The sequence below is a fragment of the Nanorana parkeri genome, unplaced genomic scaffold (genome assembly GCF_000935625.1).
Source record: "Nanorana parkeri isolate BGI_ZX_2015 unplaced genomic scaffold, ASM93562v1 scaffold2421, whole genome shotgun sequence".
Taxonomy (NCBI): Eukaryota; Metazoa; Chordata; class Amphibia; order Anura; family Dicroglossidae; genus Nanorana; species Nanorana parkeri.
The window spans coordinates 61,634-84,249 of record NW_017308689.1 but is presented as its reverse complement, the minus strand read 5'-3'; the positions used below and the strand labels follow the sequence as shown (position 1 = coordinate 84,249).

At 41.4% G+C, this 22,616-nt stretch overlaps 1 protein-coding gene across 3 annotated transcripts in view; it reads left to right on the top strand.

Annotated features, from left to right (window-relative positions):
- SPATS2 (spermatogenesis associated serine rich 2) overlaps nt 1-21,437 on the top strand; it is a 78,570-nt gene extending 57,133 nt beyond the window's left edge. For all 3 annotated transcript variants that reach the window (XM_018573546.1, XM_018573547.1, XM_018573548.1), the window contains 10 exons: nt 3,251-3,359; nt 5,570-5,619; nt 6,104-6,365; nt 8,230-8,430; nt 9,710-9,845; nt 13,494-13,552; nt 16,123-16,232; nt 16,893-16,995; nt 20,601-20,797; nt 20,920-21,437. In XM_018573546.1, the coding sequence (XP_018429048.1) occupies nt 3,251-3,359; nt 5,570-5,619; nt 6,104-6,365; nt 8,230-8,430; nt 9,710-9,845; nt 13,494-13,552; nt 16,123-16,232; nt 16,893-16,995; nt 20,601-20,797; nt 20,920-21,228 (1,536 nt within the window). In that variant the 3' untranslated portion in view covers nt 21,229-21,437. The remainder of the gene's footprint in view (nt 1-3,250; nt 3,360-5,569; nt 5,620-6,103; nt 6,366-8,229; nt 8,431-9,709; nt 9,846-13,493; nt 13,553-16,122; nt 16,233-16,892; nt 16,996-20,600; nt 20,798-20,919) is intronic.
- The last annotated feature ends 1,179 nt before the right edge of the window (nt 21,438-22,616 follow it).

The window sequence follows — 22,616 nt, the reverse complement described above, 5'->3', positions numbered from 1 at the left end:
CGACTGACCTCGCAGCGGCAGTGCGATGTCTCGCCGGCGGAAGTGCTGTACTCCGTTCTTCCCTGCGGGTCTCGGTAAGTATTTTATTGCCCGATGTACAGTACACTGTTCAGTACTGTACATCTGCAACACTATACAGTACTGTACTAATACAGTACTGTATAGAGTTCCTCACTTAACAACCAATTCGTTTAACGACCCGGTCGTAGGAACGGAACTCGGTCGTTAAGTGAGGAATACCTGTATATATATTATATTTTTTATTTGGAGAAAATACAGTGCAATTCCTTCATAGGTAGGCTCAATGGGTTGAATGTTCCACCAGCTTATCACACTGCAGTTCAAAGGTCTGTTTGGTGCCATCTCTCCCATCTCAGCCATTCAGCTACATTGTCTGTAATTTAATGGAAGAGTTCAGCAGGAATAGTGAGATGTCTTGTAATGCCTGTCAAGTAAATGGGCATGAAATTTATGCACAGACATATTGCCACTGGAGACTATAAAATCTAAAGTCACTGTGTCCTAAAGGGGATATTAAAGCACACAGCATCGTTTTGTCAAGCTGCATACCAAAATTGAGAAAAGTTAAGTGGTAAAAAAAGATTATTCTGCATTATGTTACTAGCAGTATACTTTGTTTTATTTATTTTTTTGCTATGGTAGACAAGTAAAATGCTCTTCTGCCTCCCAGGTGTTTAAAGGAGTTGTAAAGTCCCAGCATATCCTATCCTGCTTTAACATCAGCATTGTAATAGGATCACCTCCTATAGTTTTTGATAATGAAATCAATGCTTGTTTAAAAAAAATCCCTTTTATGTAGTGAGAGCTGCCTTCTGTCTGCCCATCACTTCCATCAACTTCCTGGATTCCCAGGGTGCTTTGCATCTCTTTCCCTGCTGCTTGATGTGATGCAGTCTTAATTTCTCAAGACTACACATCCCATCATGCATTGCTTCCAGCAAACAATGAAGGGGTTACATTGTGGGCAGTTTGGATGTCGAGTTGTAGTTCAGAAGGCAGGCTTAGAGTATTGACACAAGGAAGTGCATATTATCAGGGCTGAGTGAAATTGTGTCAGTGCATTGAGAGGAAGTACAGCCTATGGGCATCTTCAATAAGTAAGTTTATAAACTTCTAGATTGATATACAAGCTCCTCTTTCAATTTCGGAGTGAAAGGAAACTGTTTGTCCCCATAGAAAGACTACGGGCAGGCTTCATCGCAATAACAAACAATGCTTCTAGATCTTTAACCCTTTATTAAGACAGTGTTCAAATCAAGTTTACAACTGATGATATCTACCAGCACACTATGGGCAGGGTTATTTAAGTTATTTAACATTAACCTGCCAAGCCCTGCTTGCATTCCAGGAGGAGTTTCAATACAGAGGTGAGCCTTTATTTCAGAAAAGAACATGTAATATGCAAGCAGCAACGGTAATTTTTTTTATGTGAGAACATGTAATAGATATAAACTAGGTATTGTCCCAATTTGGCTGCAAAAGTGGAAATACACTTTAGACCCCATTCACACTGAGCGATATGTAGCGCGATTTCAGCTCCAAAATCGCTCAAATATCAGCTCAATGTAGCTTGTCCAATGCATTTCAATGCAGCTGTTTCCATCTCACAGCTCAATGTCGCCTGTAGCTTGTAGCTCAAGCTTGTAGTTCGAACATGAACTATCGGCGGATTTTGTGCGATTTGTCCCAATAGACTTTAATGGTGTAGCTCAATGTTGCGCGACATTGCGACGCTACAGAAGTGTCACTTTTGCACAGAAATATAAGAACGAAGGAATGATGTCCCATCAAGATTGATTGGTTACAGCCCAATGAAGCAGCTACTAAGTACATGCCAAAAGTCGCCCTACGTAGCGCGACAAAATGTGCAATGTAGCTCAATGTCGCTCAGCTCAAAATCGCACTGAAAAAAAAGCGCTTTTTTGGATGTAGCTCAGTGGTCATGTTCAAGCGACAAGCTTGAGCTACAAGCTACAGGCGACATTGAGCTGTGAGATGTGAACAGCTCCATTGAAATGCATTGGATAAGCTACACTGAGCTGATGTTTGAGCGATTTGTGAGCTGAAATCGTGCTACAAATCTCTGTGTGATTGGGGTCTTAAGGCTGGTTGGAAGCATTGCTTTCCTGTCAGGCTCTGTTTGGGAATGTTAATTGAAGTGACAGCCAGCACTTCTGTTAGGCTCAACACAAACTGCAGCTGAAGGGTGCTTTAAAAGCTTCATGAAAGCTGTTTTGATTTTGATTACATATTTGCAAATGCTTTCTGAAAGCTTGCAATCTCCCCGTCTAGCATTTACAAGTTGCAGCTTGCATGAAGGCTACATGAAAGGAAACCTGTCATGAGAGAAATGTATGGGCGGCCAGTACTGACCACCTTCTTGGTAGTTTGTGAATAAAACAGGAAGTTAGAAGCACATTGTAACAGATCAGGTAGTGTTCTGTATATTTAGCATTTGTAAAGATCAGTAGATAGGGATTGCTACTTACTGTCACCTCTGCTCTAACATAAGTACCCTAAACTTCTTCAACATAAGATTGCTACCAGTACTCCAGGGTTTGTTCAATTCAGTAAGCTTGGAGTGTACGTTTCTGCGGTAAAGGTAATTATTTTAGCACTTCTTTTACCCATTTTAGAGAACAGAATAGTCTGGGTTTGTGTTAAGGTGCTTTGAACCTATAGTTGAGGTGTGTGTATGTATATGCATGTCACAGCACACCATACATTTGCACAGGTACTCATTTACATTGACAAACACTCACACTCCTACAGAAAGCACAGTAGCTAATGCAAATAAAAGTATAAAACCTTGCATATTTGCACAAAAAATAAAACACATGATCACAGGAAAAAATTTTACTTACCTCTACCATAAAATTTAACTCCTGAATGGTGTGACTGAATTTGAAATGGTTCTTTATAGTTACATAGTATTTGAGATTGAATAAAGACATATGTCCATCAAGTCCAATCTATTGTGTGTATGTGTATGGTCCTACTGATGTGTGCGTATGTATAGGTTCCTGTGTGTTCTCATTCTTAAAAGTACTTGTACCCATGTATATTACGGTCCCTGAGGAAATCGTCCAATCACCTCTTGAATGATTACTCTTGAACAGTAATTGCTATAATTTGACATTTTAAAAATTCCAATATTTTACTAAAGCATTTGCAATGTTTTTGAATGATCTTTTTATTACGATAGATTTAATCATTTGTATTATTCTAGATCAATGCAGTCCGTGCCGTTGTTCCCAACAAGAGTAACAATGAGATCATCCTGGTACTACAGCACTTTGATAACTGTGTGGACAGGACAGTGCAGGCCTTCATGGAAGGTTAGTTCCTTAACATATTCCCATAAGTAGTGTTTAAACACCTGAATTGTGTCATTGCCAAGAAAACATAATGATCCCAGAAGACCACTGTGTTACTTTTATTTGTGTGAACAGTAGAATATTTAGTGCTCCTGAGATGCTGTGTTAATATGCAGTCTGAATTCGCTTTGAGCTTGTCTACAGCAGTGTGCTTTAATAACAGGGCTTCCATGTGTTAGGAAAATTCAAGCAAATTTACTAGCAACTAAACTGTGTGCAAATGCAATAGTGCAGGTAAAAACAAATGTCATCACATACAGTGAAAGGCAGCTTTGTGTGCTCCAAGAACTGTGTGTGGCTCACCATGAACTGATTTCAGACCTAAAAATTACTTTTATTTTTATTTATCTGACCATCGCTGAATAATACACAACAAATGTGTCCTCTCATAGTGCCCTCTCAAATCAGAGTAAAGTCAGGTATACACGCTTCTCTTTTCCTTCGTTCAACCTGCTGGCTGAAGGAAGAAAATGGAACAGATTCCTCCATCAACGCTTACGAGCTTTAATCAAGGAATCTCCCGCTGTTTACATTGCATTGGCTGCTCATTCTGTTGGGCTGAGAATTTTCCGACATGTTCTTTCAATCAGCTGATCGGAAAGGTGCCGACAGCGGTCCCCACACGAATTTCAGCAACTTTAACCAAAACTGGCTAAAATTCATAGCATGTATACCCAGCTTAAGTCTCACCACATTACCTTACTACTAGACCCCATGAGGTCCATGTCCCTACTAATTTCAGTGTGTTCCAAACATAATCACAGCGGCAGCAAAAGATTTATATTACTGTCAATTCTGTGCCCCCAGGTCTGTGACAGGACCATTAAGAAGCAGCAGTTGAATGATGAGGTCATCTCTGCTCTCCTCCTCCTTTCAGAATGCCTCCTTTTCCTAGAGCTTTACCTTCCTCTCCCAGATTGCTCTCCCAGAGTTCTACTGTACAGCACAATTACTAGAGGGTTAATCCAATGCAAATTTGAATACTTGGATTAGTTGTATTAAAATAACTTCTGCATCTGCGATTTTAGCATTGTTCCTCTTCTAGGTTTAATGACCTCGTGCAGCCCACTTCATGTAATGCAGGGCATTACCTTGGCTCCCTGTATTCATAATACAATGAGCTTTAATGCTATTTAAGATGGACAGATACCGTCTTGCTAACTGGTGGCAAGATAGCTGCTTGTTCTCATTCACGTCATTAGAGCACCAGGACCTAGTTTGATATTGACTGTGCGGAAAATGCGGTAACTCTTTCGGAGGGATCTGCCCACTGTCAGAGACAAAGTTTAAACAAAGCTCCATTTTGTGATGACAAGCACCTCTAAGTGCCAGAGGTGTTCGTTCTCACCCTCTAAGAGGTCAGGCACAGCCTGTTTTAAACCACCCTACTGATTTATGTTAAAAGTGCATTTTAATAAGTCCTTTTGATTGATTTTGGTAGTTCATTGCAGGTGGCAAGCATCCATTGCACCTAAAATTATTAAAGCTGACCTCCTTTTTTTTTTTTTGACTTTCAGTTATTTATAGGCCTCATTCACACAGCCGTCCAGGGCTGTACAATGTCCAGATCATTGTATTTCTGTTGCGGGTACTGCCATGTGTTTGCGATCAGCTGTGGCTGCTCAGTCTGTACAAATCAATGACACGCTGCCCAGCTGTTCGCATGTAATTGCACCTTCCGTTAGGTACAGGTAAGATGCACTAGGTGCAAACTGTCTGCGTACAGGACCACTTATCTGTCCCTGCAAGCAGTCGCTCCTTCCGCAAAAAAATGCAAACAGCTGCGGGAATGGTTAGCCCATCATTTGTCTTGTTCACAGCTGATCACCAAAAATATGCTGCTCTAGGTCGTGTGGTCATGTGCTTAAGGCCATAATGAAACCCAAATCTTCTGGCTCCTTTATGCGCCTGCTGCTTGCCCCAGCTGCTGAGCCAAGTAAGCTTGTATCATTTTTTGCAATTATGTAGCTTACAGGCTGACTTTTACTAATTGGAAAGGCGTTTCTATGCTATCTTGAGGTAAGCACTTTCTAAAAGAGCCGTTTTTGAGGGGGAAAAAATTAACACTCAGAATAAAACACTTGCTTGTCATGCGTATTATTTCTTCTTTTTATGCTGCAGATGTAATGCCAAAATGTTAATATCCCCCCACATGTGTCTTCTTATATCAGGTAATGCTGTTGAGGTCTTAAAAGAGTGGACTGTGCTGGGCAAGAAAAAGGTAAATGGAATCTTCTTGTATAGTTTTGAAATGAGAGCTGAATTTAGAATAAACAAAGCAAAATATATTTACAAAAACGAACCCAGACTAATGCTTAAGTATTTTCCGTGTTGGGTCTTCTAAACCTCTTAATAGCCCACAATCATATATATTAAACAGACTACATGTGGTTTTGGATAGTTTGTGGAAATTCTGCACCACCTTTCCAGAAATGTCTTTGTGAAGTCTGCTGTAATTCAGTAGTCCTATAAGGGATATTGTCTGAATTGTACCACAATCCTTTAAACAAATCACGATCTTTGCCATTGGTGTAAGCAGGCATGAAAAAAAAAGTGATCCGTTTTGATTTTTGTGGTAAAATATATATGTAGAAAATCCTATCTCGAAAGGAAATGGTTATATTTGCCGTCTTTAGACTCTTTGTTCACAGTTTCTGCCCAGTCCATATAAAAAATAAAGTTAAAATGTTTTGTCCGTTTGTTAGAACAAAAAGAAGAAGCCTAAGCCAAAAACAGAAGCTGCAGCTCCTGGCAATGTACCAGATGCTGGGAAAACAGCACCTGCGGAAGGGGAACAGAGTACTGCATCCTCTGATAAAGGCGGACTCAATGGTTACCATGTCAATGGCACTACTAATGACACCGAGTCGGTGGATTCCTTCAGCGAAGGCTTAGATACACTCTCTTTAGATGCTAGAGAATTGGAAGACTCTGAACCAACCACACCTGATGTATCTGACCACCCAGGTGAGAAAAACAAACTGTTCTTCTGTTTGTGTGCACTGCTAAGATTCTTGTAGAAAACTGGGAAAGCATAATATATAAAGCAAATGGCCTTTTTCCTTCTGAAAGAACTCTGTGGAGGCAGGCCCGCTGACGTGGTATCTAAATACGTTTTCCTGCTGTTTTCAGCAGGACTGGGTAAAGATTTTTATATGTCTGCTGAAAAATGGGGACCTTTTTAAGGTAGAGTTGGACAATTTTACAGGAAAAGGCCAAGCTATGGACAGTAAACGATTTACATATTCCTAACAAGGAGTAAATGAACTTTAAAACAAGTCCTCTCATCTCTTTAGTGGAAAGCACTGCTCAGCTCATCCAGCTCTGCCCTCTCAGAGCACCTGCTCTGTGTTTTACATTGGAGGGCTGGTAAAAAAAAAAAACTGCTGGGAAGGGGATCTGGGTGAGCGGAGTTGCTGAAATAACACAGCAAATGCACTGAAATCCTTCACATTGAACTGTGAGAACGAATTACTCCACAGTGCCTACAGCTACAGAGGTCAGTGAAGGCTTGTTTTAACCCCTTTTTCGATGCCACCGACGTACGGCATAGGTCCCTGGCAGCGCACCCCTTTAAACAGACTCCTGGCAGCATCTGTTTACATGTGTAAAGCCGGCTTTACACTGGAAGAAATTCTGACGCTTCCATGAGCCCGCGTAGTGCTCTTACTGATTTTACCCCCCCTCCGAGCTACAATAGCTTCTTTGGAGTGGAAAGGGTGACACTAGGGGTCACCACTAGTATGCTATCACATAGGGTGATAGCATACACCTAGATAGGTGGGCGGGGCATACACCCCGCCCACCTATCTAATAGCAGTTAAGTAAATGAAAAAAATTAAGTTAAAAAAAAAATTAAACGTGCGCGCGCATTACCAAAAACATGCATCGGGTGCGTCTATGTACGAAAACGACAATCGTGCTACACATGTTACATGTGGCTGTGTGCGCCAGAGTAAGAGCAATAATTCTAGGGCCAATATTCACAGTTGGCTCTAAACTGAAGACCTGTACGGGCTTTTAAAGCATCTCCTATGGACAATGTGGGATACTGTATTTTGTCACTGTTTCACAGACGCACACAATTGTTAACCTGGGCATGTTGGGTATTTATTTACGCGTAGTAACCTCATCTTTTTATATTTTACAAAAACATTGGTATTCTATTGTGTTTTGGTGCACTAAAACTAGCTTAAGTGTATTCATGACAAAATTTGGGTGTTTGATAAAGAGATGCGCTAATATCATGCATCAAAATAATTTGTAGCTGCCAAAATTTTTATTCTACAGGATCTGTGCTTTCAGAAAATATATGTTTTTGAGGTTTTAAGTTGTGTGCAAAAAACACAAAAAAGACCTTGGAAGCAAAAGGGTTAAAGTTCCATTACTGCTAACAATATGTAAATGCACGAGTGTCTATAGCCTGGTTACAGGTGCTGGCTGGCAAGTGTCTGGCTGTCCGTGTTCAGTAATGGTTTCAGTAGTCTGAGTAACTGCCTTGGGACTAGCATGCAGATCAGAAATTCTGACATCTCTGGCTGCACACTAGTTTTGGTCAGTGGCACAGACCGTGTTCAGAGGATCATTCCGTAAGTCCGCAAGTGTTTTCAAAAGTCAAGGCAGCCCTCCTATCTCTCTCGGCACAGATTTCTGTGCAGACTTTCTTATCGTGAAGACTGCATCCTGTAGTTAGGCATAGTGTTTTTTTAATTGTTGGAAATATTTTTCATTTATGATGTTTTTGCCTTACCACATTGCCAACAGTACATTGTATGGTAGGTATGATGGCACAATAGTTCTAAATTTTGTTTTTGTTATTTTCCTTCAATAGGATCCACGTTTCACAATGGCCGTCCAGAATTGGAGGTGAAGTTGACAGCTGCACACCATCCTAAAAATTCCCATCAGAAATCGACTCCATCTGACCACAGGCATTCTAACAAAGTCCGCTCTGGCAGTGTTTCAAGTTCTCAATCACTTTCTTCATCTATCACAGATGATTCCTACCTATCCACAGGGTCTAGAAAGCTTGGTAAGCTGGGAAACTACATCATCTCTGACTTTCACAAGTTACTTTTTTTAAATGTATTTTTTGCGCATGAATGCTGCATGCACAATTATATTTTATCCGTGATTAGCTCAGTATCACCTTTAAAAATATGTAGGAACGCCAAAGGGAATACTGAACACAAAAATATATTTTTCTGCACTATTATCCTAGGCAGATTTTGCGGTTTTACACTTACAGTATCTCCAATTAGTACATCACTGACGGGAGTTGTGCAGGGAATCTGCACATTTGCAGGCTGTGAAACTGACAAAACCATTGCCAGTCGCTGCACACTGTCATTTTTATTTTACAACTGACTACAGACCTAAAAATTGGCTTGTGTAATGAATGTTTGGTAGCTATTACGCACTAATCGGTAACTAGTAGCACAGCAGGTTAAGTGGAAAGGGGGGTTAAGTTAAAAAGTAATAGGAGTAAATGAAATCAAAGGGAAAGTATTCATGTTTATTGCTAATCTTTGTGCAAGAATTTAACTTTTGTACAATATCTGGATTTAATGTTACCTCTGACGATGTATGTTGCTTCTCATGTCCTCCTGTGATCCTAAAGAGATTTTTTTTTGGGGGTGAGACATCTATTGTCTGCCACATACAATGCTGCTTTACCACCTCTCTCTGGGCAGGTTAATAACACCTAGCTCCAATTATGCAAATGGAATCCATGTTTCGACTATGTCGTGGACTTCAATGCAGCACCATGGCCCAAAACACAGACTGGACCTTCCGGCACAGAATCGGGCTGGAACACTGGGGCTGCTGCAAACTAGCCCTAAAGGATCTGAAGGGGGTCAGCTGCCAAGGAGCTCTTGCGGAACAGTGATTTGTAATCTGCAGCGCATGCTGGAATGCATGGGGGATTTTTAGAGCTATTCGGACTCAACTGTATTATACATTGCGGTCAGTTGAATGCAGAGGAACGTGCTTACTGGAAGACAGAGCACAGACAACCTCATTAGTGACCCTCTGTACTTTCATTGTGCAATTGCTGAGTAGTGAGATGACACAGCTGTGTTGCTGATCTGTAGAAAACATGATGTCCGGCTATGAAATGTACCTGAGGTTTATTCATTGCAAAATTGGCTGAACAAAATCATAAATAATGTTGTAGTTCAGACATACCTTAATGCTCCATACTCACACATACCTCTTCTACTGAAACTAGCTATTCAGACAACCTATGTTTTAGGTAAGCTGCTCAGTCCATATAAGACCAGGCTTTCTGATGACATGGTATTTTACAGGTGCCAACATTGAGAAGTCTGTTAAGGACTTGCAGCGATGTTCAGTGTCCTTGGCACGTTATCGCATAGTGGTGAAGGAAGAAATGGACATCTCCATCAAGAAAATGAAGCAGACATTTCAGGAACTGCAAAGCTGGTAAGCCTTAATATCTAGTGCCATTATCTTCCTTGTATTACAAGATTGTGGAAACAATCGACTTCAGAATTATCTATTTATATACTTTTTTATTCTTTCTTCTCGAAGGCCAGATAAAATGCCTCGGCTTTTCATTTTTAATAAAGCACTAGCATTAAACACTGCTTTACAGAGTACCTAGGATGATTTACATTCTATGTTTTGTGTTTCCCATAGAAAAAGTGTGAAGGATGAGTGCACCACCAGAATATGTTTAGTCCATTAAAAATGTATTAATCTTGATAAGTCATTAGGTAATGGCCAACGCATTTCAGGCGCTCACAACGTCCCCTTCATCAGGGTTAGGAAAAAAATAAAATAACGTAGAACAATATCAGTAGATAGATCGTAGAAGAGCCAGCTCACTAATGCACTATTGGATCAGGGCTCTTGGGTTTAGAGTGGCAGGGCAAGCCTTTATCAGAAGTTAGACATTTAAGGCACCCTGCCTGCCCTTCACACTGTCCAGCACTGCTGTGAGAACTTTTCCAACCCTGTGCTGTCACAGGGTCTGAAGAATGAAATCTAACGGGATAAAGAGGAGCATCTGTGTATATTTCTGTGTATATTTTAATTGTGACCCTATGCTTTTAACAAACAGCATCATACGTGGTCCAGTCACTGTAGAAGAACCAACTTGCTCCTGGAATAGTACAGGTAGCCTGTGCTATATCCTGGCATCTCAGCTCGCTCATAATACATTCTGAAAGACTGGAGGGACCCAGAAATAGATAGGAGGTTATCAGTATTTTCTTTTATGTTACATAAACTGTGCAGATTTTGTAGTAGTTGATGCTTATGCTCCTAAAAGATAACCCACCTACATGTAATAACATGTTCACAGTTTATTATGTACTATAAAGCTCCTGTAAAGTCACTTGTGTAAGTCGAAGCTGCCTGTCCTGCTGTCAGCAATACTTATCCCTTGGTTTCATTTCTTGCTGTGTACATGTTGACTATCAGGAAACATGGCCTTGAGCAGTTTCATTTCTTCAGCACCTTTTGTAGCACAAACTGGCCACGCCAGTCCTGCATTGTGCAAGGTAGAATGTTTATGACCCATGATAACCCTGCCTCCTCTCACTGACAAACATGCTCATCTGTACATAATCCTTTAACAGGTCTAGCTCTGTCCTGTCATTCAAAGCTGCTGTGCTAATACCTCTTTACCTTGAAAAAAAAAAAAATAACATTTCATTGTCAAAGTCGGAACCCTACATATGTTCCAGGTCAGTGCTTCAGAAAGTATTGAATCCGTATAATAGCCAGGCAGATATCGGAGGATATTTACAGCCAGATAAGCGCTCACTGTTTTTTTTATTTTTTTGCTGAAATGCAGCCTGGCTGGCTACATTTTAAAATATCTGATTTTTATTTTACTGTTCATGTAACTGGTATTTATTGCAGCAAGGGTTAAAATACTCTGTTTCAGAAGTCTGGATAGTCGGACCATGACTCTCTCAAACAAAGCAGTGGCTCCGCTCTCCCATGGCCCTACATGACAAATGGACGGCGCGCTAATCTTCAGTGCTTCCAGGGTTGTGATTGTTTCTTTGTTGGGGAAGGGGATGCGTATCGCACCATGGGAGAGCCACACCACTACTTTGTGTGAGAGAGCTGTAGTCTGACTCTAGATTGCTGCAGCACGGGGTAGGTTACCAGTTAAATGAAGATAAAAGGAGAGATGGTTCCTTACTGTATATGCAGCCTTGCTGCATTCCCATAATTGTGAGACTTCAATAGGGCTTTAATGTTGGTGTGTCTTTTATAATGAAATACTCCATCATGTGAAAATGCGCTCATCAGGCATGATTTCGTATAGTAACATTTTAGGGTGCTACCAAGTGATGGTTCGGTATACCAGGGGCTTTTAAAGGGCAACCAATGGTATGTTAATTGGGAGTCGTTCTATGTTAGGCTTGGTTCTTCAAATAAAATAAGTCAACTTTTCAAGGAATGTACAAGCCCCATGTTTGTTTTAGATGAGGTTAGATTCAACGGTGATTTTATATGTCAACTATTTTTAGTAATCTATTTGTTTTGTTGAAGTTCAGACTCCGGTCTGAACAGGGGCCATGGGAATGAATGGGATTCCTTGTCTGTGGCATTTTGTTACGCTTAGCTTTGAGCAAAAAAAAACGCCCAGGTGTGAATGGGGACTAAGGGGCAGATACCAGCAGCCACCGTTATGTAGCTAATAGAATAGTAAGCGAAGCAAATAATTGCAAGGAAGGAAGCATCCAGCAGGCTCTACCTTTTAATCATTTCAATTCCATTTCTGATTGGAGCATACTTTTTTTTAATATTAAATTGAAGTGGCAAACGGATGTGAATAAGCGGCTCATATTAAATGGTGACTCTCAAACCGTGCCTGTGTCCATTATCTCTATTGTCATCAGGTTGAATTAAAGCACAGTTCACATATGATCAAATTCTTCTCCTAGCGGGACGCCATAAACAGCCCCCCAAACAAGGGGTGGAATATTTTTAACACTATAATTGGCTGTTACTGTAAATGCTTATGTTCTATACAGTTTCTTCAAAGCAGAGAGATTAAGTAAATGTCATTGTTTCCTTATTTGTTTCTCTCACACATGGAATATAGACGTCAGAAGCTGTGTTTGTGCTGCCAGATGCTTCAGCACCTAACCTGTTTCTATCCCGGAGTTGCGTGCATAGCATAGAGTGTGAACCAGGAAGCTTGGTTCCGTATAGTGGAGAAAATGAAACTCCGTTCAGCTGCTTTGGCTTTCGGCCAGCTGGAAACTCCTTCAATAAATATATAGGGAAGAACTTTTACCCCGGCTTCAGGCCGGATTTTATCAGTCAGGGTGGTGTCTTGCCCTTGTCTGCACAACGGAAAGTGTTTGTTTAAATAAAGGTTTTTTTCTTTCTTTTTTTTAATGAAACCAGCAAAGTGAATGCTGTAATAGAGCCATGCCAATATTTGAGCATACCACTACTGTATAAAAGTTCATAGCTGAGCCTATAATAAATTATACCAGCTATTTAAAGGACCCCTATCGTTAGAGAATTATGTAGGCTGCCATAGCTGACGACCTTCTAAAAAGGCTATTTGCCCTGACTATTATGCTGGTCCTTTGATTAAATAGGTGACTTATAGAGGCCAAAGTGTTTATGTTCAAAGGTCAGCATGACAGTAAGCTAACGTTTTCAAAACAAGGTCATATATTTCCTTGCTTCCAGAGCTTGAATTTTCACTCCCTTTGGTTACTGTGCTCCAACTGTTTAGATTCCCCATGTATAATTTTGTTTGTTTCCTGAACAAAATAATGTACATACTCTTCACTCCAAAGACATCCTGGAAGGTTAATTGGCTCCTGTCTAAATTGTCCCTTGTATGTATGCATGTGAGATAGGGACCTTCGATTATAAGCTCCTTGAGGGCAGGGACTGACGTGACTGTGCAAAGTGTAAAGCGCTGCATAAAATAAATACCTATAATAATTCAGTCAGCAAATTTGAGGTTACTAATGAAATGCAGTTTCAGCTCACTATAGGTTTAGCAATGTTGTGATCTGCTGCCACCTACAGGCTCTTGTTTATTATTTTCCTATTAATGGTTCCTCCTTTTGCTTTCTTCTCTAGCTTGATGGACAGAGAAGTGGCACTTCTAGCAGAAATGGACAAAGTAAAAGCTGAAGCAAGTAAGTACTGTATTAATCTCACTTTTGATGGCATTAAAAACGGCCGACCGGGAGCTCTCTAGATCTGGATCGCTTGTATGGGGGAAAGGATCGGTGTGTGCCCCCCCTCTGCGGTCCCGCTGGTCCCGGGCTCCGTAGTGCCCGGTGCGAGCCCGGGATCAGCATTCCTAACACAATGTTAAAAAAACACGTTTTTTTTCAGTACTTTTTCTTAATTATAGTAAAAACTAAAACAGTGGTGATTAACCAAAATAAAGCTCTATCTGTCCCCAAAAAATGGTATAAAATTCATTTCAGTACAGCCTTGCATGACGGAATAAATGTCAGTCAAAGTACCGCAGCGCTGAATACTGAAAAATGGCCTGGCCAGGAAGGGTGTCTAAACACCTGGTCTTCAAGCAGTTAAAAAGAGATAAATGTACTGATTTGAAACTTCTGTTTCCAACTATAGCCTCTAACACATACCTAGTATTGTACATAATATGGTTATCATGCCAGGTATATTGTGGGCTTCTTTTTAAGGATAAATATTTGTGTTCATTTTATTCATAGTTAAAGCTTGAGATACATCTTGAGGATCCTATATTTCATCAGTTAGAACATTGTTTCATATGCTGTTCCTAGATGTGGGAAAGATCTCTGCATTCGCTGGTGGTAGGAAGCGAGAGTTTCAAAGCCTTAACATGTGATTCAAGTAAAATGTTGAGACCTGGTCTTTGGGCCTCATGCGTACTGATGCACTTACATGATTTAATATTTTTAGCATGTATAAATACGCATCTACATATGGGGCTTACATCTGTTTTTTGTATGTATTTGGTTGAAGAAACTTGTCACTATGCTATGAAGGTACATAAAAACATATGTTGCTTTCAATCCCATGACGTGTCAAGTTAATGATTTTTTTAAATTGTGCTGCGACTGCACAGATGCCCGAGCAGGCAGCACTGTAAGCAGTGTATTTTGTGTGCTCATTTTTGCCTAGGGTTGCCTATAGTGCATTAGAGAGCAAAGATAGGGCCTTGTGGCTTTAAGTCAGATTTTTTTCTATACCTGGTTCCTCCTTTCCCCATTTAATCACATACATTAATTTTAGACCCAGTGATATCATCACTAGATCTCTGTGTTTCTCTACACAGCAGGCAGATTGAGGCTAGTGGTAGCAGCCGGCAGGGTGCAGTACCTAGCTTCCTAAATTTCCTCCCCAGCAAAGACCTTCATCTCCTCCGCAGGATAGAGAGGACATTCTGGTGATATTTCTAGCTCCAGACAAGCCCATGTAGTATTCTGACCTGAAAAATCTTTTGGTAGATGCTCTGTTGGCTCTCCCAGATAAACCACCCTGCTTCACAGTTGCTGGATTTAAAGGAGAACTATGGGGTCAGGGCTTTTCCCCATAGTTCTCCTTAGGGTAACGGGAGGACACAAACTAGCGTCCTCCCGTCACCCTAAGCTCAGTATACCGCGAGCTACAGCTCGTGGTATACTGAGATGCCGGAGCGGATCCCGACATCGATGTCGAGATCCGCCCAGCTGCGTGAGTGACATCTGGCTCTGCCTATCTAGAGGCAGAGCCAGCTGTACCCGCCCCCTCCCCCATCCGTTCCACCAGTCAGCGCTCGTGGATCGGAGCGTGGAGGGGGGAATCCAGCCCCTCCCCTGTCCCCTGTATGTGTTCGCTCACTTCCCGATCTACTGAGCTGACCTGTGACAGTCTCATTGTCACAGGTTGGCTAGAACTATGAGGTGAGTGAAAGACACTCACCTCATAGTTCTCCTTTAAGGGCATGGCTGGTAAATGCCAGGCCACTCGGACTCTGTGATCCCTATGATGATGAAGGCCAGGATGTCTACTTCTCGCAAGCTCTGCCATTGCACATGGAAGGCATACTTCACTTGATGCAAAGAGAGAAACTTTTATCCCAAAAAATACATCATGGGACAAATCCTGACCTTTTTACAGTCTGGCCTAAATCAACAATTGGCGCAAAGTCTTATTAAGGGTCAGATGTCAGCACTTGTGATATTGTTCCAAAGATCATTAGCCACTAATTTCTTGATCAAGACCTTCATACAGGGCATTTTTTATGCAGCTTCCCCTGGGTGCCAGCTGTTTCTCTATGTGATTAGAATTTGGTTCTTTCTGCACTTCAGAAACTGCCCTTTGAACTTATCGGGGATATTCCCTTTCCACGCTCACTCACAACGTTGTTTTTCTTGTTGCCATCACCTCCTCCAGTGTTGTAAACTGGGTGGCCTTGACCTGTAATTAACCCTTTCTGGTCTTGGACAAAGTAGTAAGAAGGCCTAAAACCACCTTTCTTCCCCAGGTGGTCCCAGCCTTTCATCTTAACCAGCACATTGTGCTCCTGTTCCTCTGTCAGTAACCCGTTGTCTGAATGTAGTTCAAGCTGTATGCGTCTACCTTAACTGGAATTGTTCTTTAAAGAATGGCAGCAAAGCAGTTGCCTTAAATCTGCAGATGCCAGTTCTTTTAAATCAAGATGGATTCTGTATCTATGTCCATGTTAAAGTCCTCTGACATGTATTCTGTGTGCATCTTTTCACAGTGGCGATTCTGGACAGCCGACAGAAGAAGGCAGAGGAGCTGAAGAAGCTCACAGATGTGGCCGTGCGCATGTCTGAAGAGCAGCTGTCAGAGCTCCGTGCAGATATTAAGGTTCGCCTTCTTGATCACACTTCTAGGCAAAATGTCCAAAATGTTTGATTTTCTTTGCTCATTAGGAAGTCATAGTAAAACTGTAGTTGTAAATAGCTGCAAAGTAGAATAACCGGGGCTTGAAAATCCACTCTGGAGCTGGACGAGTAGCTTGATTACGAGTAGTTGTTTAATTACAAAGGCCCGCCGGGAGCTTCTTGGATGGCAGTTGATCGGGCGTCGCTTGTATTCGCTGTCTTACCCCCCTCAACAGCCGCCGCCGATGTCACTGCCATTGCCGGTCCCGAGAGCCAGGACCGGCACGGCTGCTCTGTCACAGGAGATCAAAGGGATATCGGTGCACCATCTCCCTCTGATCTCCTCTCCGGGCCCTGAATGCAGGAAGTGATGTATATTACATCACATTCGCATTCAGATGTCATCCCCAGCTACAGAAGCTGGTGAAGCAGATCTCTGCTTCATGAGCTTCTCTGGGGGTCCCTAGGTGACATTAGGGGTCTTTGAGACCCCTGATCTCTCCATAAAAAGGACCTGTCATGTAAATTGGCTATCACATAGGGAGCTTCTTAGCCTTAGCTTCTTAAGTGTGAATTTTAAGCTTGTTTTTCTTGATGACACTGACATCACATAACTTTATTCATCTTGGCAATTGTCTTCTAGCATTTTGTCAGTGAGCGAAAGTACGATGAGGAACTGGGTCGTGCTGCACGCTTCACAGCTGACTTGGAAGTCCCGAAGAAGAGTATAGACTCTTTCGGACAAGGTTTGTGTCTCCTTAATATGCGTACTTTGCCTAAAACCTTTTAACACATCAATAGTGAAGCCACCCATTCGTTGCCTGTTTATTATCCTCACTTGCGTGAATGTTGACAGCTCTGTTGGTGTGAGAGATCCTGTAATTTCCATCCTGCAGTGAGATAAACATATATTTTAATTGTATTTTATGATCTGGCCTCATTGGAGTCTGAGGTCATTTTATGAAAATGTAAGACGTAGGCTCCTTTTTGGTTCTTGTACTGTAAGTGTGGGGTGTTTTCTTAAAATGCATTGTTTTATTTAATGCTGCTCTACACTGTGCTGATAGTTTTATGATTTATTGTCTCTATCATTGAAGCTATAAAATCCTGCATTCTGCTACTATAAAAGTGATAAATGTCCCCAGAAAGTGTGTGTGTGTGCCAACTCAAAAGGGCCCAATAAACCCCCCTTTAGCAATACATATCCCCATTCATTGGTGTTCAGTATTAACTTAAACTGAACACACACTCCTGCAATGCTTTTTCTCTTTCATCTGTGTACAGCTACACTGTGTCTGTTGGTCAGGACCCCACCCTACAGGTAGTGACAGCATCATTCAAGTACCAGGTACTGGTATGCACTTAGCGTTCCAGCACTTGGCATTAAACTTCCACTCTGCATAGGCTGTAGCTGGAACCTAGTGGCCTGGAAAAGAAGGCCTCGGGCCTGTTGGACAGCCTGGTATAGGACCTATTGGTCACTGATACTACAAGAGTACATTTCCACAATATCACCATTTTAATGGCATGCTTCCCCTCAGTCTAAGCCCACCAATGTGCAGGTGGGCAGATCAATTCTGATCTGAAAATAACACTAAGCATCAGGTGCATGGAGGCAGACAAAGAGGCATAACATTTTGCACATATGTTATTTTTGGACATCTGGTGTTCAATTTTCTTATAGTTCTTTGCTACAATTAATTCAAGACCCTTATTGTTATTTATAACACCAATTGAAGATTAATTTAACCGTTTTAGGCTGTGTTAAATGAACACTTTTATAATCACTTTTACCTATTTATTCACTTAACTAATTATGACTTACCTTTAGCGCTTAGTCACAATGTTTTTGTTAATTCTATGGAGATTCTTCTCCTTTCACTTCTTAGCTGCTTTAGGTTTATTTATTTATTTTAGTTAGATCCAGGAGCGCAGTTTATTTTTCACACATCAGGTGCATGGACTTGATGGGAATAAAGCATGCAATCATTTTTTAATATAGGTATTTGACATCTAAACATAGGGTTTTTCCCATTATACAGCTTCCTGTTGACAAAAAAGCAACTTGCTGCAGATTACTAGAATGTTTACCGTCCAATAAACGTAATCAAAGAGGTGATGCAATTGTAACATCTGTGAATATTTTAGCTAGTGTGATTTCTGGACTATTGTTTAACAGAAGGTCCAAGACTTGGTTGTTTGCATTGGTTTTAAAGAGACCATATTGAAATGTAGAGGAGTCACTATGCTCCTACATAGTTCTGGTATGTGAAGTCTTGGGAACAATTAAGTAAATCTTTAAAAGAGCTTGTTTAGATGAGTGATCTTCTCACAGCCATTAACATTCAATTTGAATTACATGTCCTGGTGGAGGAAATGCTCACCATACATTCATGTATGGAGAGCTCTTGAAAATTTGAATTCTTTAAAAGAGAACTATGGGGTAAGTGTTTTTCCCACATAGTGCTCTTTAGGATCACGGGAGGACATAGGCTAACCACATCCCGTGCCCCAAAGCCCAGTATATAGCAGGCTATTGCCCGCAATACACTGAGAGCGCCGCAGCCGGGACGGATCCCGACAATACTGTCGTGATCGACTCAGCTGCGTGAGTGACAGCGGGCTCTACCTATCTAGAGGCAGAGCCAGCTGTGCCCACCCCCTACCCTGTTGGTTCGTCCACTCAGTGCTGTAGGATCTGAAAGTGGAGGGGGGAATCCCTGCGGGGAGCAGTGGTTGACCGTCACTGCAGGGAGACCATTGGGAAGTGAGCGGATCGGCTGCATGTTTCTGCTCACTTTGCAATGAATAGAGCCGACCGGTGACAGCTTTTTTTCCCAGGTCGGCTCTAACTATGAGGATGAGTGTAAATCCCTCACCTCATAGTTCTCTTTAATATATACTGTATAATGTAAGTAATAGTTACACATGCAAGATCAGGTCAGAGTCAGACGGCAATAAAAACGAACACTTTGCTTATATATATATATATATATATCGTTTTTTGTGTGTTTTAGGCTGTGTTAAATGAACACTTTTATAATCACTTTTACCTATTTATTCACTTAACTAATTATGACTTACCTTTAGCGCTTAGTCACAATGTTTTTGTTAATTCTATGGAGATTCTTCTCCTTTCACTTCTTAGCTGCTTTAGGTTTATTTATTTATTTTAGTTAGATCCAGGAGCGCAGTTTATTTTTCACACATCAGGTGCATGGACTTGATGGGAATAAAGCATGCAATCATTTTTTAATATAGGTATTTGACATCTAAACATAGGGTTTTTCCCATTATACAGCTTCCTGTTGACAAAAAAGCAACTTGCTGCAGATTACTAGAATGTTTACCGTCCAATAAACGTAATCAAAGAGGTGATGCAATTGTAACATCTGTGAATATTTTAGCTAGTGTGATTTCTGGACTATTGTTTAACAGAAGGTCCAAGACTTGGTTGTTTGCATTGGTTTTAAAGAGACCATATTGAAATGTAGAGGAGTCACTATGCTCCTACATAGTTCTGGTATGTGAAGTCTTGGGAACAATTAAGTAAATCTTTAAAAGAGCTTGTTTAGATGAGTGATCTTCTCACAGCCATTAACATTCAATTTGAATTACATGTCCTGGTGGAGGAAATGCTCACCATACATTCATGTATGGAGAGCTCTTGAAAATTTGAATTCTTTAAAAGAGAACTATGGGGTAAGTGTTTTTCCCACATAGTGCTCTTTAGGATCACGGGAGGACATAGGCTAACCACATCCCGTGCCCCAAAGCCCAGTATATAGCAGGCTATTGCCCGCAATACACTGAGAGCGCCGCAGCCGGGACGGATCCCGACAATACTGTCGTGATCGACTCAGCTGCGTGAGTGACAGCGGGCTCTACCTATCTAGAGGCAGAGCCAGCTGTGCCCACCCCCTACCCTGTTGGTTCGTCCACTCAGTGCTGTAGGATCTGAAAGTGGAGGGGGGAATCCCTGCGGGGAGCAGTGGTTGACCGTCACTGCAGGGAGACCATTGGGAAGTGAGCGGATCGGCTGCATGTTTCTGCTCACTTTGCAATGAATAGAGCCGACCGGTGACAGCTTTTTTTCCCAGGTCGGCTCTAACTATGAGGATGAGTGTAAATCCCTCACCTCATAGTTCTCTTTAATATATACTGTATAATGTAAGTAATAGTTACACATGCAAGATCAGGTCAGAGTCAGACGGCAATAAAAACGAACACTTTGCTTATATATATATATATATATCGTTTTTTGTGACCATGTTTGGGTAACTAGCAGCCTGAGATTAAATTGTTTAGGGAACAATTTCAAGCATACTAAAACTTTTCTCTGGTTTTTCAGTTTCCCATCCAAAAAACAATTATTCTGCCCGCTCCCGCTGTTGTTCTGTGACAAGTCATAGTGACACACCTCCGTCCACGACTGAACTCTCCTCTACTCCAAGCCTTACTTCATCTAGTCGAAAGGCGACAGCCTCAGGAGACTTACCTGTGGCAACTGGGCCCTATGGCTCCAGACAGAATCAACCTCCGAGACAGGTGAATATTTTTTTATTTCCCTTTGGAAAAAATGTGATTTAAAATACCCTTAAATGATATTGTCTGTTTTATCATTGTGCTGTTGAAATGTTTACTTACATCCCATCTTTTTTTTTTTTAAGGGACCTCCAGCTAATAAAAGACCGGGGCAAGGTTATCGACCTCAGGGCCAACGACAAAACTACAATGCTAATAACATAAGATATGATAACAGCAACCGGAACCGGAACAACTGGTATCAATCCAACCCCAGAAACCAGAGCTACTATCCTCAGGCACAACGCCAGCCCAGTGACCGGACATCCACCTATTCTTCTGGCACCAATGGACCTGCTGCCACCTCAGAGTCCGTCCAAACAGGGGTTTTAGACCCAGAAAACAAGGCCCTACCACAACGTAAACCGAGGGCGAACCCATCATCAGCTTCCTGAGTTGGGAAGAATTTCATGCCTTTAGTCCGCACTTTCAATGTTCAACGCCATAACTTGACTTTAGAAAACTGTTAGGTTTATTAACAAAGAGAAACGTTTACAGCCAGCTGTTCCGTGCCACTTTTTACTCTTCTTTTTTTTTTTTTTCTCTCCTCCAAAGCCTGTCATTTTCACCCTCTTTCTTTTCAATATGTTAATGGACGTTTTTTTGCATTGCTTCTTATTCAACAATGGGCTCCTCCATGAGTTCCTACATTGTGTTTGAATCCCTGTGTTTCTCATTCTATCGGATATTATACGTCTGTGAGAAAGGACAGTTGCTGGCTGAGACAGAACATGTCATTCTAGTGACATGCCGGATCTTGCCACTGCAGTAATGACTCTCTTGCAAAAATCAAGCTCATGGGCTCCCAGCAACTGCAGCTTCTTGAGTTGTTCAGTCCGTGTTTGGTTACACAGAGGAAGTTATCTAGTGTCATGAGAGCAGCGGCTCTGTGGCGGATCTTGGAGCTATTTGACGTTGTTTGGTTTCTACTTTACTGTGTATTTCTCGTCAGTCCCTTTATCTTCTGCCTTGTATGCAGGTACTTTAGGTTACTCCCCAGGATACCCATTCCTCTGTCTGTCTTTAAAGTGCCTTGTTTTTGTAATGGGGTCAGCAGATTCTTCTCATTCCCACCCTTTCATACATTCCCTAATACTGATTTTTATGATTTTTGGTCTGCGCTAGGAAGTCAATCATTTATAGAGACACAGAAGCTATGTTAGTTCCCTCATTTTTTGAATGAATGAAAGCAGGTTGACAGCAGTGCGTGTGGACATGGTCAGACATTCTACCATTTTCCCTGATATAAGGCCTGTGCATCTGTTATTTTAGAAATCATTTTCTTCAGTACCTGGGGCCAACTTTTAGTCAACTCTGCCCAAAACTTTAGACTTTATTGCTCAGGATCAGAAGCATTGCAAAATCCATTTGAAGCCAAACTAGTCTCATTTCTTCCTTCGTTCATCCTTGGTCCTTTCACACAACTCTTGTAAGGAATTGCACTGTCAATGGATGTGGCAGAGTAATAGGCTGCAAGCTGTTTGTTCACCTATAAATCTGTGAATGAATCATGGCAGTGCCCCTCCTTATCGTTTCTCTTGTCCAAAGATGCACCTTCTATCAATATTCATGTCTTGTTTTTCTTTTGTTCATTGCGAAGTTAGGCTTGGTCTAGTTTTAGTTATATGATGGATCACCTCTCTTCTAAGGGCTAAAGTGTTGATACTTTCAAAAGTACCACACTTAACTATTATGTGATATTAATTGCATTACATGTATCCAGTGCAGGTGTTATGCAACACAACTAAGGAATATGCCTGTATTGGACCTTATAAATTGTTTC